This window comes from Camponotus floridanus, unplaced genomic scaffold (genome assembly GCF_003227725.1).
Source record: "Camponotus floridanus strain SB8 unplaced genomic scaffold, Cflo_v7.5 scaffold79, whole genome shotgun sequence".
NCBI classification, from domain to species: Eukaryota; Metazoa; Arthropoda; class Insecta; order Hymenoptera; family Formicidae; genus Camponotus; species Camponotus floridanus.
In genome coordinates, this window is record NW_020229848.1 from 841,202 (window position 1) to 856,119 (window position 14,918).

General features: G+C 30.3%; 2 protein-coding genes across 2 annotated transcripts; both read left to right on the forward strand.

Moving 5' to 3' along the window:
- The first annotated feature begins 5,422 nt into the window (after positions 1-5,422).
- On the forward strand, positions 5,423-9,576 carry LOC112639613. Its single transcript, XM_025414171.1, has 5 exons — positions 5,423-5,723; positions 5,897-5,990; positions 8,710-8,854; positions 9,068-9,262; positions 9,371-9,576. Exons 1-5 carry the CDS (start codon positions 5,587-5,589, stop codon positions 9,574-9,576), a joined length of 777 nt encoding a protein of 258 aa, XP_025269956.1. The 5' UTR covers positions 5,423-5,586.
- Positions 9,577-13,301: 3,725 nt separating this feature from the next.
- Positions 13,302-14,918, forward strand: LOC112639614. Its single transcript, XM_025414172.1, has one exon. It carries the CDS (start codon positions 13,302-13,304, stop codon positions 14,916-14,918), a length of 1,617 nt encoding a protein of 538 aa, XP_025269957.1.

The window sequence follows — 14,918 nt, forward strand, 5'->3', positions numbered from 1 at the left end:
AAACTTGTGCAAGCACGCTATAACAGCAGAAACACAGCAGCAATGCAGCATGCTCTGCCGTCATACGATAACATTTAATTTTTAAAATACAGGATCTGTGCAATTTGACAACAGATTGTCGGCAGAAATCGAGCAGGATCTGCGCACAATCTCTGATAGCAGATTGATGGCAGAAACGAAACAGGGTTTGCATGATTCGATAGTTCCTTCATTTACCGCTACGTGAGCTGTTCTTCCTCGTAATTGAATTTCTGTCAGAAATATATATAAAGTCGCGAATATGAATAAAAGACTAAAAATATAGTAATTATCATTTTAATTTCTATCACTTTAATTTCTGATATCTGATACAAGCAAATGAGAGTCAGAATATTAAACTGATTGGAATCAATATGATAAATTAAAAATTATTCATGTACTGCCTATTTGAGGCATAAAGCAAGAATTTAATTCTAAATAAATTACATCTCAAGTTTTACAAGTTACATTTACTTTTATCATTTACTTTATTATTAATTTAATTAAATTGAATTAGTCCTTCGCTATATGAGATATAATTACGATATAATATATTACATATATGTCATTTTCTAAGAAAATTCTAATTAACTTGCCGATAATATTGTTATTTAGCACCTGTAATAATCCATTTTGTTGCATTTATATAACATTAATAAAAGTAAACGCAAATCTTGTAAAGTTTCTGCTCAATTTGTCATCAGGTTACATGCGCAGATTCTGCTCAATTTCTGCTGACAATCTAACATCAAATTGCACGCGCAGATCCTGCTCAATTTCTGCTGTCATATCATGACGGTACACTGTGCTTCATTTCTGCTGCATTTCTGCCATCACATCATATTGACACATCATGTTGGGAAAAAAGAAACTTAATGAGGATACAGCTGAGCGATATCTGCTGCAAATTCATGATTGAATCTGCTGTTATACTGCTGGCATACTGCTAGCATTTTGCTATCTGGATATATATATAATGTCTATGATTTCATATGTTGTTCGTAGAAAAATTGTTAGAATATTAACTTATAATCGTACATTTACATCGATTAATAACAGAAGTTTTATGAAAATATTCAATTGTAGCGATTTGCAAAATCACATAAATAATTGTATAATTATTTCTTGCATTGTTTGCGTACCATGCAAGAAACTTTTATTTATGATTTTGCAAATCGATAGTTTAAAAATATCTACAATTTGTATAAAATATTACAAAAAACACATTAGAGAAGAACTGAGAGAAGAAAGTTAATATTTAATTATATTAAATTCATGTCTAACATTTGTTATATATCTCTTATATTTATTAATTATTGTATCACACACACATTTGTATTTTATGTTTCAGAAAGAAGAGCTCGGAAAGCTTATTAATTCCGCCATAATTATGGCGATGAAAGGACGAGGAGGATGGCGCGGGATGCGAGGTAGAAAAGGAAGAGGAAGAGGACGGGGAAGAGGAAATCGAGGCGGAGGCATTAATATTAATTATTTTAATTAAAACCTAAAATTTTAAAACATGTATATGTCATAAAAGAACTATATTAAGTAACAATTACAACTATCACAATAGTAACAATTACTATTATCACTTAATATGTATGTATATTTAAAATATAAAATATATAAATTTCAATTTTATTTTTTCGTAATTGTAAAATTTTATTACACTTCCTTTCTCTCTCCCTCTTTTCTTTTTCTTTTTATTATATTTTTTAATATTTATTTTGTAATATTTTTTTACTGCACAGAACTATATTTATAGAAAAATTTTTAATTGTACACAATAATCACATGAGATATTTTTTCTGAAACTATTAAAAATAACAAGAAAATATTAAAATTATTATGACTCGAGTATGACAAATAGGATATTATCATCAATCACTTTAAAAACGTAAAATAATTGTTATTTAATTAACTAAAAAAATGATCTCTTTTGTGAAAAATGATTTTTTAATTGTTTTGTCTTAATTTATAAATAAAATAATAATATTTATTAAAACATTTCTTGTAATATATATTGTGAAATAAAATAAATAATTTTGTATAAATATGTATGGTTTCTTTTTCAAGTTATTGATAATATTTTTTTGTAATTCTTTAATTATGCAAAATATGAAAAAACTTTTTAAGTAAGAATATTGTCATAAAAGATATTTATTCAAAAATGCAAAAGATTTATATTCCATTTAAAAAATTAAGATGTTATATTATTTAGTCTTCTTTTAAGAAATTAATGACAATATTTCGTTTGTCGTTTGAAATATTCCAACAGGCCATAAAAGCAATAAAAATTTCTTTATTATTTCTTTATTAAATATATAATAATAAATTTCTTTATTTTAGTCCTACACACTTAACTCCAGTAATGTAACAATTCTACTGTATTATTATTTAGTCTGTTTACATTTGAATTGAAGATGACAAAAATAGGGTCGAAACGTTCGCAATCCATTTATATGTATATTTATTAAATGAATGTTTTTATATGATTGTTTTTTATACAATAAATAACGGTAACAATATCAACACTAGACTTATATTGCTATTTGTACCAATTTATATATTTAATTTTATATTCGTGAGTCTGACATTTTTAATAATTTCTTTATTATTTTCAATAATTCCGAAAAAACATTTTATAACAGTTAATGTAATACACATTGTGTATCTTTATTTATTTACATACAAACATATATATACTCGTATATATGGTGTGTGTGTGTGTGTGTGTGTGTGTGTGTGTGTGTGTGTGTGTGTAGAGTGTCTTATTTTAATTGTGCATCCTGATTAACATGGTCGGATTAAAAATAGTTTTACACAAAAATTGTTGAATTTTGAGGGGGACATAAGAAGGTGTCATTGAGTTTGACCTTGAGTGGATATACGAAGATCATATGGAGTTCACCTTTTTTTTTAAATGGAATTTTCTATTTTTCATTGTCTATTTTTGTAGCTTATCTCGAGAGCTTTTCAAAACATAATAATAAAATATCTTTCCATTAAGTGCTTTCGGAGTTGTGAAGCTTGAAGTGATAATTTCTTAATTTTACATAAACTATTAAATATCTCGTAAAATATTTATTTTTCTATGATCTTATCTCAATACTTTTATAAAATAATGAAAGAAATCAGTTGGTGTACAGAAAACACATAGTTGTTCGAAAACACATCGTTGTTTTAAGAAAAAAATTTGTAATTTGTAATTAACAGTTACATATTACAACAGTTACATATTACTTGGAAAGTACAGTTACATATTATTTGGAAAGCACTTAATGGAAATATTTATTATAATGTTTTGAAAAGCTCTCATTGTAAGGTAAAAAAATTGGCAATAAAAAATATAGTTTCAACTAAAAAAACCAAGTTAAACTTGATATGACTGACACATTCACTCAAGGCCAAACCAATAACATAATTTTACGTCCCCTTTAAAATCTAACAATTTTTGTCGAAAACATTTTTTCATCTGACCATTTTCTGCGATGTTAATCAAGGTGCATAATTAAAATGGAACATTCTGTATATGTGTGTGTGTGTGTGTGTGTGCGTGCGTCTGATCATATATTGTTTCTATTATTTATATTTAAAAATAAATATTTTGTAATGTTCCATATTGGTTGTGTTGGTGATATTGTTTTTTTATCATGAAAAAAAGTGAAATTTTAATTATAAAAATTTTTAATGTAATACATGTGTAGAATACTATATTTGAACGAGTATGTAAATATAACTTTAAAATTTTCTTTTATTTTGTTTTTCTTATAGGAAATACGAAATTAGAAAAATGGCGTGCAAGTTCTCTTCGACGTGCGGGATTATGTGAAGACCATTTTTCTGAAAAATCATTTACAAATACCAAAGGATTGAAACGCAACGCAGTGCCTATTTCATATAATATGAATGTAAGTAATGAAGATAATATGTCGATTCCTTTCGAGTTTTATATTAATGTAGATAATAATGAAAATAATGAAAGTAATGTAGAAAATAATGAAGTACATAAAAACGTGAAAATTGAACAAGTGCTTCATCTACAAGAAGCAAGAGAAGAACTAATTCAATCAATAGAAAAAAACGTCGCATCAACATTATTTAAGTCTATTTTTAATGAGACTGAGCATATACAACAATGTTCGCTGCGATGTTATCAGCCACGACATTTATATTTTGATACTTGCATTGAAGAGGAAAATATTATGGAATGGATGCATCTTGAGCCTATGCATCAAAGAGTCCCTATACCTCTTCCATCTGATATAATAAATACAAATACTATAAATAAGAATATAAGAAGTACAAAAGATAATACAAAAACTAATACAGAAAAAAATAATAGAAAAGATAATAAAATAATAATAAATGAACTATATGCAACAATTCAATCTCTAAAATCTGAAAATATAAAATTGCGAAAGTATATAAGAAAATATCATTTACGTCATATTCCACAAACATGTCAAACACCGAAAAAGGATAAACAGAAAAAGAAAATATTTAAAAAATTGATAAATGAACAAGATTTACATCCTGTTGCAAAGGCGATGATAAATTTGCAGTTGTACATACCCAATGCACCGTATACAGAAGAAGAGAAAAATCTATCAAGGCAATTGTATTATTATTCAGCTGCTGCTTTTTGTCGCTTAAGAAAAGGAGGTTGTAATTTTCCCGGGCAGCGAACTATCAAAAGATGGCTGGAAGAATATGATATAAGGCCAGAATTTTGTGACTTTGTATTTCAAAAATTGAAGGAAAAGATTTCCTAAATACCAATGGAGGAAAGAGTATGTGCCTTAAAATGAGACGAAATGGCCATAAAACCTTATGAAGAATATTCGCGAAATCTAGATAAAATAGAAGGTCTTATTGATCTTGGACCTCTAGGAAGAAAATCAGAAAGATCTAAATGCGTATTTGTATTTTGTCTAGACAGTTTAAATGCGCGTCATCCATGGCGACAGCCTTTAGCATATTTCCTCCCGGGAAAATGCATGAAAGCAGAAGAGATAATAATATTATTGAAAGAATATTTAGACAGATTGAATGCAACAAGTACTGATGTACAACTTGTAACATGCGATCAAGGTACATGTAATCAAAGCGCTTATTCTCAACTCGGAATTAATACGATGAGGCCATTTTTTATATATAATGAAAAAAAATATAACGCATCTTTTGATTTTCCTCATTTGATAAAAAGATTAGCAAGCTGCCTTAGAACACATGAAAAAATTTATTGCGATGGAAAAGTGATCGCATCATATTCTGTTTTTGAAATGACATGGTCTATTGACAATGTGTTGGGTATATTGCGCCATCTGACAGGCGCCAAGCATTAAAATATGCTTCTTAGAAAATACGTTTCTTAGAAGTCGCGCTGACCGGCTTATCTCTTAGCCAAGGGCACCTGGAGATCGATCATGAATCTTTTCCCCTAGCGTAAATTAATGAAAGTGAAGAAAAGTGAAAACTTTTAAGTAAATTCATGAAAAGTAGAAAATTTTACTTAAACTCGTGAAAAATGAAAATTTTATGTGAAATGCTGAGTCGTTCGAAATGGCAGCTGCATGGTATGTTATTTTTAACGAAGAAAACAGAAACGGAAGAAATAATTTTCGTATTGTACGAAAATTTTTACGCGATACTCAAAATCCTTTCGACATTCCGGAAAGAAGATTTCAAGAAATATACAGGTAATAATTATTATTATTTATTATTATAATTTTCATATCCTTTTTATTGATTGAATAGGTTATGTGTATATTTATTATATCAAATGGTTTTTTTATTTTTAAGTTTATTTAAATAAAAATTATGTATATACAATTCTTTTTAATTGATATACCTTACGAATGCAAATTTTTAGATTATCTCGAGAGGCGGTAATGCAACTATGTATGGAGTTGCATCCGTATATGCCACAAAGTATTAAATCAACAGCAATTCTCTCTGAGTTGAAGGTACTTTACTTATCAAAGGAATATAATAATTGATAAACTGTTAATTTATTAATTTATTATATTTTTATCTTTTGTAAGATTTTGAATATATTAATTAAACAAATATTTTTATTTTATATTTAGATTTTAGCAACTTTGAATTTTTTTGTTTCTGGTTCATACCAACGGCGAATCGGTCAGGATTTTTTATCTAGTATGTGCCAAGCATCAATATCGGGATGAATTCATAGTGTCGTAGAAGCACTGAATCGGATTATGAGAAATTGGATTAAATTTCCAACAGAACATCGTGATATCGAATCTGTTAAAAGACAGTTTGTTTAATATTTTATGTAGTTTTTATTACAACAAAAAATTGTTTTGATTTACTATTTTTATTATTCATATTTTAGATTTTGAGTTCATTATAGATTTCCAGGTGTAATAGGGGCTATCGACGGTACTCATGTTGCAATTTGGCCTCCAAATACAGAACGGGAACATCTATATATTAATCGAAAACTTTATCATTCATTGAACGTTTTAATAGTATATGAATCAAAAATTTTTTGGAGTGGAGTTCCGAATAGGTGAACCCTCCGAGACTATACTATTTTTTTGTATTTTTGTGCGCTGATTACGAATATGATAATGAAAATTTGCGACTAGGTCATTTTCAAGGTCAAAACTCCAAAAAATTGCAAAAAATATCAGTTTTTTGATATTATTTCGATAAATATTCATGTATCAAAAAAATGTTTCAAAAGTTGTAGTTCTTGTAAAAATATATCATTTATGTTCTATACATTTTTCGCGTAAAATTAAAAATTTTCGAGAAAATCGACGTTAAAGACTAAAATTAGTGGTAAATAGGTAAATGACGGTATATGTTAAGTTGGGAGTGGCGCACTTGGATACCAATTATTTGCACACTGCTAAGTTGCACACCGCTCAGGTATACACGGAAAGTTGCACATCGTTCAATTGTACACAGAAGCTCCTTCGAAAAAACTCTGGGGATGAAATAATTTGGACAAAAGACTCTGGGGTTAAAACGACTTGGGGACAATGTAGGTCGGGGGCATATTATAGGGGGGTTTGGGGGGCGAAGCCCCCCGAGGGGCAAATGTAGGAGCAGGAAAAGGGGGTACAGGGGGGGCGAAGTCCCCCCGCCTATGATATAGCTAATATCTATTATAAGAATTTAAAATAACTTTTAAACGTAATATGCTTTTCACCTTGCGTTGGGGTCTTGCTAATCTTTTCTGTATCTATTTTTAGTATATTTTAGACCAGAGCTCGGCAAGAACTGCACATTTCGGCCGATTTTCAGCTGGCTCCGCCTAGCACGTCCCCCCTTACCTCGCCGTCCCGCGCAAAGCCTACGAGTCGCTCGGCGCTCAGGAGCGGGCGTATGGCAATAGCTTTCCACGTCACCCATACTATTATCGACGCGTTTTTTTTTTAAGTGGTATCCCCAGTAGGCCTAATCCACTGATGATTAAAATGACTCTTTAACTAATTACATAAGACGATAAAGTTTATCACGTCTTATGCGATTCGCTACATGCCGTATGCAAATAAATGTTCCTGATCTCGCTTGTAAAAAATCCCGAAAGTCATAAATATTCATCATATCAATTATTATTTATAATTCCGTGCAATTAGTTAAAGGGTCGTTTCATCAGTGGATTAGGTCTACTGAGGATACCACTTCAAAAAAACGCGTCAACAATAGTACCTCATGGGTGACATGGAAAGTTATTGCCATACGCCCGCTCCTGAGCGCCGAGCGGCTCGTAGGCTTTGCGCGGGACGGCGAGGTAAGGGGGGACGCGCTAGGCGGAGCCAGCTGAAAATCGGCCGAAATGTGCAGTTCTTGCCGAGCTCTGTTTTAGACTCATCAGATTTTTAGTAAGGCGAAGATTTAATAAATATAAATTCTATACGCACACACATCTTGCGTAAGGGTCTTGCTAATCTTTTCTGTATTTATTTTTAGTATATTTTAATATCAATTTTTAGTAAGGCGAAGATTTAATAAATATAAATTCTATACGCACACACACCTTGCGTAGGGGTTTTGCTAATCTTTTCTGTATCTATTTTTAGTATATTTTAGACTCATCAGATTTTTAGTAAGGCGAAGATTTAATAAATATAAATTCTATACAAGAAAAAAAATGTAAAAAAAATTAAAAAATACAAAAATACAAAAAAATTAAAAAATACAAAAATACAAAAAAAAGTATAAAAATAAAAAAAATGGTGTCAGTTCTTTGTCACGTCCTAGTCGTTGACTCCGGGCTTGGCTGAGAACGAAGAATATATTAATGTTTTCTTTCATGTTTCTTAGTGCAAAGAGAGAGGATCTTTTCTTTTATCTATTATTTTCGAAAACTATCAGTTTTATGCAAAAAATGTATAGGACATAAATGATATATTTTTACAAGAACTACAACTTTTATTTGAAACATTTTTTTAATACATGAATATTTATCGAAATAATGTCAAAAAAGTGATATTTTTTTCAATTTTTTGGAGTTTTGACCTTGAAAATGACCTAGTCGCAAATTTTCATTATCATATTCGTAATCAGCGCACAAAAATACAAAAAAATAGTATAGTCTCAAATAAATCGGAGGATTCACCTATTCGGAACTTCATCCATTTTTTGTTTTAATAGTAAAAGTATAATCATAAAAAAAATATATAACATTTTTTAAAAATATTTTTTAAGGTCAGTGATTTAAATGGAAAAATACTTGCTGTAAACAGTGGTCATGGAGGAAGGACTCACGATGCACGCGTTTGGATTGCTTCCCATATTTCGATACATTTAGAACAGCAGTTTCAAAATGGACGAATAAATACTTGGTTATTAGGTAAAGCTCCTCTCTCTCTCTCTCTCTCTCTCTCTCTCTCTCTCTCTCTATTAAAAGATTGTTATTAATTTAAAACATAATAGTATTTAAACTTATTTTAAGTTTATTATAAATTACAAATGTGTATAATTTTTTTTAGTTATTAATTTAAAAAAATTTAATGTTGGTAATATATATATGTACAAATAAAGTGTTATAATTTTGATATTATAGGAGATTCCGGATATCCCCTACTACGCTACTTGATGACATCAAAATTAAGGCAATCAGAAGGATCACCTTCTGCTCGTTATACTAATGCTCACGTAAGAGCTCGATCATGTGTAGAACGAGCCATTGGAATGTTGAAGGGAAGATGGAAATGCCTGAGGAAGGAAAGAGCTTTGCATTACTCGCCAGAATTCTCTGGTAGTGTAATTTGTAATTTACATATATAGCAACTACATGTTTTTAAAATATTTGAGAATATTAATTTATAGAATTTATTTTAGCTCTTATTGTAAATGCATGTTGCAGTTCAAAATATTGAAAAACATTACAATGTCTCGCAACTGGAAATATATTTTGATGAATTAGATGAAAAACATTACAATGTCTCGCAACCGGAAATATATTTTGATGAATTAGATGAAAGGGAAAGAAATCTTGAAATATACAATGTAGAAGAAAATTTAAATGACAATGAAATTCGAGAACGAATTATACAACAAGATTTTAATTGAAAATATCGTTAAAGATTATAATTATTAAATATCGTAAAAGATTATATTTATTTGATTAAATTCTATTATATATATAATAATAAAATAATATTTTTCATTTTTTTTTATTTAATTAAATAAGACATCGTTTATATGTATCATAATACTTATCTATTTTAAAGAAACAAAATAGTTTTATTACATCTAGTTATATATCACAACTGTCACTTATAATCTATTTTAAAGAAACAAAATACTTTTGTTACATCTAGTTATGTATCACAAGTGTCACTTATAATCTATTTTAAAGAAATAAAATACTTTTGTTACATCTAGTTATGTATCACAAGTGTCACTTATAATCTATTTTAAAGAAATAAAATACTTTTGTTACATCTAGTTATGTATCACAAGTGTCACTTATAATCTATTTTAAAGAAACAAAATACTTTTGTTACATCTAGTTATGTATCACAAGTGTCACTTATAATCTATTTTAAAGAAATAAAATACTTTTGTTACATCTAGTTATGTATCACAAGTGTCACTTATAATCTATTTTAAAGAAACAAAATACTTTTATTACATCTAGTTACGTAAAAAAATCTTATATCTAAATAACATAAATACAAAATAATAATAATAAATACAAAATAAATTGACAAACAAATGTTGTGAATAGCTCTCCTAAATTTAATAATTGATAGGAAGAACAAATGGCAATAGAGAGCGAATAAGTAGGTGAAAATTATAATAAAGAAAACAGTTATAATAATTTAATACAAAGAGACGCAAGAGGTGAGAATGTACAGAGTTTCATATAAATAGTCTGGAAACATATATAAAAGTAAAAATAAAAATAAAAACAAAAATAAATATAAATAAAAATAAAAATAAAGATAGCGGACGTTTCGGCTCTTGGTTCGAGCCTTCTTCAGCGCAAAGATATAATATTAATAAATAATACGGGACATACAATGAATCATAATTATTAAAACGAAGAATAAATATAAGTTATGACGAGATCGCAGAGACGTAACGTTAATAATCGCTTGTCAAAAATATTGGTCTTCATGATAAAAAAATATGTGGAAGCCTTTATTACGCGAATGTAACAGAAGTAGAACAGTGGCTCGACAACAGTACCAAGTGCAGTCTAAAATTGGCACCGACAAATTATAGATATTAGTATTATAAAAGGATGAAAAAAATAAAAGTACTTACTAAGACACTGTTCTACTATGGAACCAAAGATGGAAAGCATACAGCAAGCTTCAAACATAAAATCGGTTACTGTCAAAAATGAAAGTGAGAGGCACTTATATATGCTCGAACGTGACTTTCATATTTTCGGTAGTTTGTTTATAATGTCATGATACAAAGACGGTAAACTTTCTGTGTCTGTCTGCAAATTTAAACCATTCTTCTGTCTTTTTATAAAGAGCATTTCTGAGATGAGTCTTCTATTATAAAAAGAAGTCTCATCAAGAACCTGAACGTCATTCCAACGAAAATCATGATCTCCTTGCAGTCTATGATTAGTAATGACAGAGCGAGTAAGATTTTTATTAATATGTGATCTATGCTCTGAAATTCTTGTCTTTAACATCCTCGATGTTTGGCCGACATATGAGGCATCGCAATCGGAACAGTTAATCTTGTAGACTACGTTTGTTTTAGAGTTGGTGGGAATATAGTCTTTATGAACTTTAATAAACTTGTTTAGTTTATTCAGGCTGGTATAGGCAAGTTTTACGTTCAAGTTGTTTGTAACACCTCTGAACTGCTCAGTGACAGATATGGAACTGTAAAAAACGTGGAGGAATCGTTTGATGCACTATGATCATTGCGAACACGACCATTAATCAAAAATCTTAGCCGTTGATTCATGACTTGAAAAACAAGGCTCAGAGGATATCCATTGTCCAGAAGAATCCTTACAACAAGGTCAAGATTTTTATAGTGAAAAGTCGGATGCGATAAAGAGAAAACCCTGTCCACGAGACCGATTATCGTGCCCTTCTTTTGGCAAAGTGGATGTTGAGAGAAATAATTCAGATATCTGCCCGAAAATGTGGATTTGTGAAACCAGTCAAATATTAGAACGTTATTATTAACAATTATAGTTACGTCCAAGAAGTTGATTTTTCTGTCAACCTCTAGTTCATAAGTAAATTGCAATCTGTCATGGAAGGAATTAAAAATGGAAAGAGTCGAGTCAATTGAGTCTGTAGGAACAGTCATTAAGATGTCGTCAACATATCTAAAATAAAATCGTGGAGTAAATCTTAATATATTCAAGGCTTTCTCTTCTAAGTCCTGTAAAACTATGTCAGCTATGATAGGTGATATGGGAGATCCCATGGGGGTGCCGAAAGTTTGCTTATAAAAAATGTTATTGAAAGTAAAAAAAGTGGAGTTTAATACTAGTCTAACTGCATTTAAAAACTCAAATTCCGGCAAACCACATGTGTTCTGAATAAATCTCCATCTGCTCGAGACGCTGGAAAGAGCCAGATCAACCGGAATATTCGTGAACAGGGAAGTCACATCTAGTGAAATTAACACAGAATCGTCATCAATGTGAATATCAGCTAATTTATGTACTAGATGTTTTCTTTATTATAATTTTCACCTACTTATTCGCTCTCTATTGCCATTTGTTCTTCCTATCAATTATTAAATTTAGGAGAGCTATTCACAACATTTGTTAAATTTACGCCGGCTGAAATATGCGACATTGTTCAAATTCTTTCTTCCGGTACATTAATGTAAATTACAGCCACGAAGCCACTAAACTTCTTAAATCATGGATCAGGCTTCGGAAATCCATTATATCTAATAGAATCAAGATCAATTTTTTAAGACGATGTATTGCGCATAATATCTTTCCGTTGCATATAGACCGGTTACTGTCAAATTTTAAATTTTCTTATCATAATCACAGATCTAATCTTTTATTTAATAACATGTTACAGACTTTTCGCAATAAACTAATACGTATTGAACTTAGGGATACTTATTTTTTCATTAGAAAAAGCTATGAGAGAATGTTCCATTTATGTGCAGATATCTATAGAAATTTACCTGTGTCTGTCTGTAATTATTTTTTCAATAGTCAAAGCCGCCCTTTATTTTGCTTTTACCTGAATAATAATTACAGACTAAACAAAAAATTTAATTTCTTGCTTTCAAAACAACGCAGTATAAATAGTCTCAAACCGATTCACTATTATTGTCATCTACATCCTTCGATTCTTGATAATGATTCTGCCTCATTACAGCGCTTTAAATGGTCATTCAATAGGAACAATTTACCATTAAATAATATCTGTGAAATTCTAATTGATCCTAACATATATACAAATTCACATTCTAATTTGAATGAGATTAAAGATAAATGGTTTGTCAATCTATCGAACGTATATATTCCTCCGGAAATTCAAAGTTTCTTACAACTTGGGGAGAATTTTAGTCTTCCTCACATTAACATTCCCAATTTAACTACGGAATTCATAAAACACATTGAATGCAACTTAATGAAGCTTTCTCCGGAATTAAGAATTTCTATTAGAGACAAATCGAAATCAGTGATTAAAAACATCCCTTCTTTTTCTTATCCTAGAAATTCACAGAATGAATGGTTGACACGCCTCTATTCAATTACAAAAAATTTCCTACAAAAGAATAAAGATCTCATCCTTACACGCGCAGATAAGGGGAATGTTACGGTGGCACTTGGTAGAATGGACTATATAAACAAGGTTCAGCAATTGCTTGGAGACGAGAATACTTATACAATAATTAAGAAGGACCCTACAAAAAAACTGATTTCTAGCTTACGAGGGCTATTATCGAGATGGAAAAATCATGGCTACATCTCTAATGCCATTTACAAATCTCTTCTGTTTACCGATGGGACTTTACCTAGAGCTTATGGTTTGCCAAAAATCCATAAGACTAACATTCCATTCAGACTCATCGTCTTATCTATTAATAGCCCTCTCTATTCCCTTGCATTATTTTTGCACAAGGTCATGATTAAGAACTTTCCTATCGCTCCTAGTCACATAAATAACAGTTTCGATCTAGTACATAAATTAGCTGATATTCACATTGATGACGATTCTGTGTTAATTTCACTAGATGTGACTTCCCTGTTCACGAATATTCCGGTTGATCTGGCTCTTTCCAGCGTCTCGAGCAGATGGAGATTTATTCAGAACACATGTGGTTTGCCGGAATTTGAGTTTTTAAATGCAGTTAGACTAGTATTAAACTCCAATTTTTTTACTTTCAATAACATTTTTTATAAGCAAACTTTCGGCACCCCCATGGGATCTCCCATATCACCTATCATAGCTGACATAGTTTTACAGGACTTAGAAGAGAAAGCATGGAATATATTAAGATTTACTCCACGATTTTATTTTAGATATGTTGACGACATCTTAATGACTGTTCCTACAGACTCAATTGACTCGACTCTTTCCATTTTTAATTCCTCCCATGACAGATTGCAATTTACTTATGAACTAGAGGTTGACAGAAAAATCAACTTCTTGGACGTAACTATAATTGTTAATAATAACGTTCTAATATTTGACTGGTTTCACAAATCCACATTTTCGGGCAGATATCTGAATTATTTCTCTCAACATCCACTTTGCCAAAAGAAGGGCACGATAATCGGTCTCGTGGACAGGATTTTCTCTTTATCGCATCCGACTTTTCACTATAAGAATCTTGACCTTGTTGTAAGGATCCTTCTGGACAATGGATATCCTCTGAGCCTTGTTTTTCAAGTCATGAATCAACGGCTAAGATTTTTGATTAATGGTCGTGTTCGCAATGATCATAGTGCATCAAACGATTCCTCCACGTTTTTTACAGTTCCATATCTGCCGGGTGTCACTGAGCAGTTCAGAGGTGTTACAAACAACTTGAACGTAAAACTTGCCTATACCAGCCTGAATAAACTAAACAAGTTTATTAAAGTTCATAAAGACTATATTCCCACCAACTCTAAAACAAACGTAGTCTACAAGATTAACTGTTCCGATTGCGATGCCTCATATATCGGCCAAACATCGAGGATGTTAAAGGCAAGAATTTCAGAGCATAGATCACATATTAATAAAAATCTTACTCGCTCTGTCATTACTAATCATAGACTGCAAGGAGATCATGATTTTCGTTGGAATGACGTTCAGGTTCTTGATGAGACTTCTTTTTATAATAGAAGACTCATCTCAGAAATGCTCTTTATAAAAAGACAGAAGAATGGTTTAAATTTGCAGACAGACACAGAAAGTTTATCGTCTTTGTATCATGACATTATAAACAAACTACCGAAAATATGA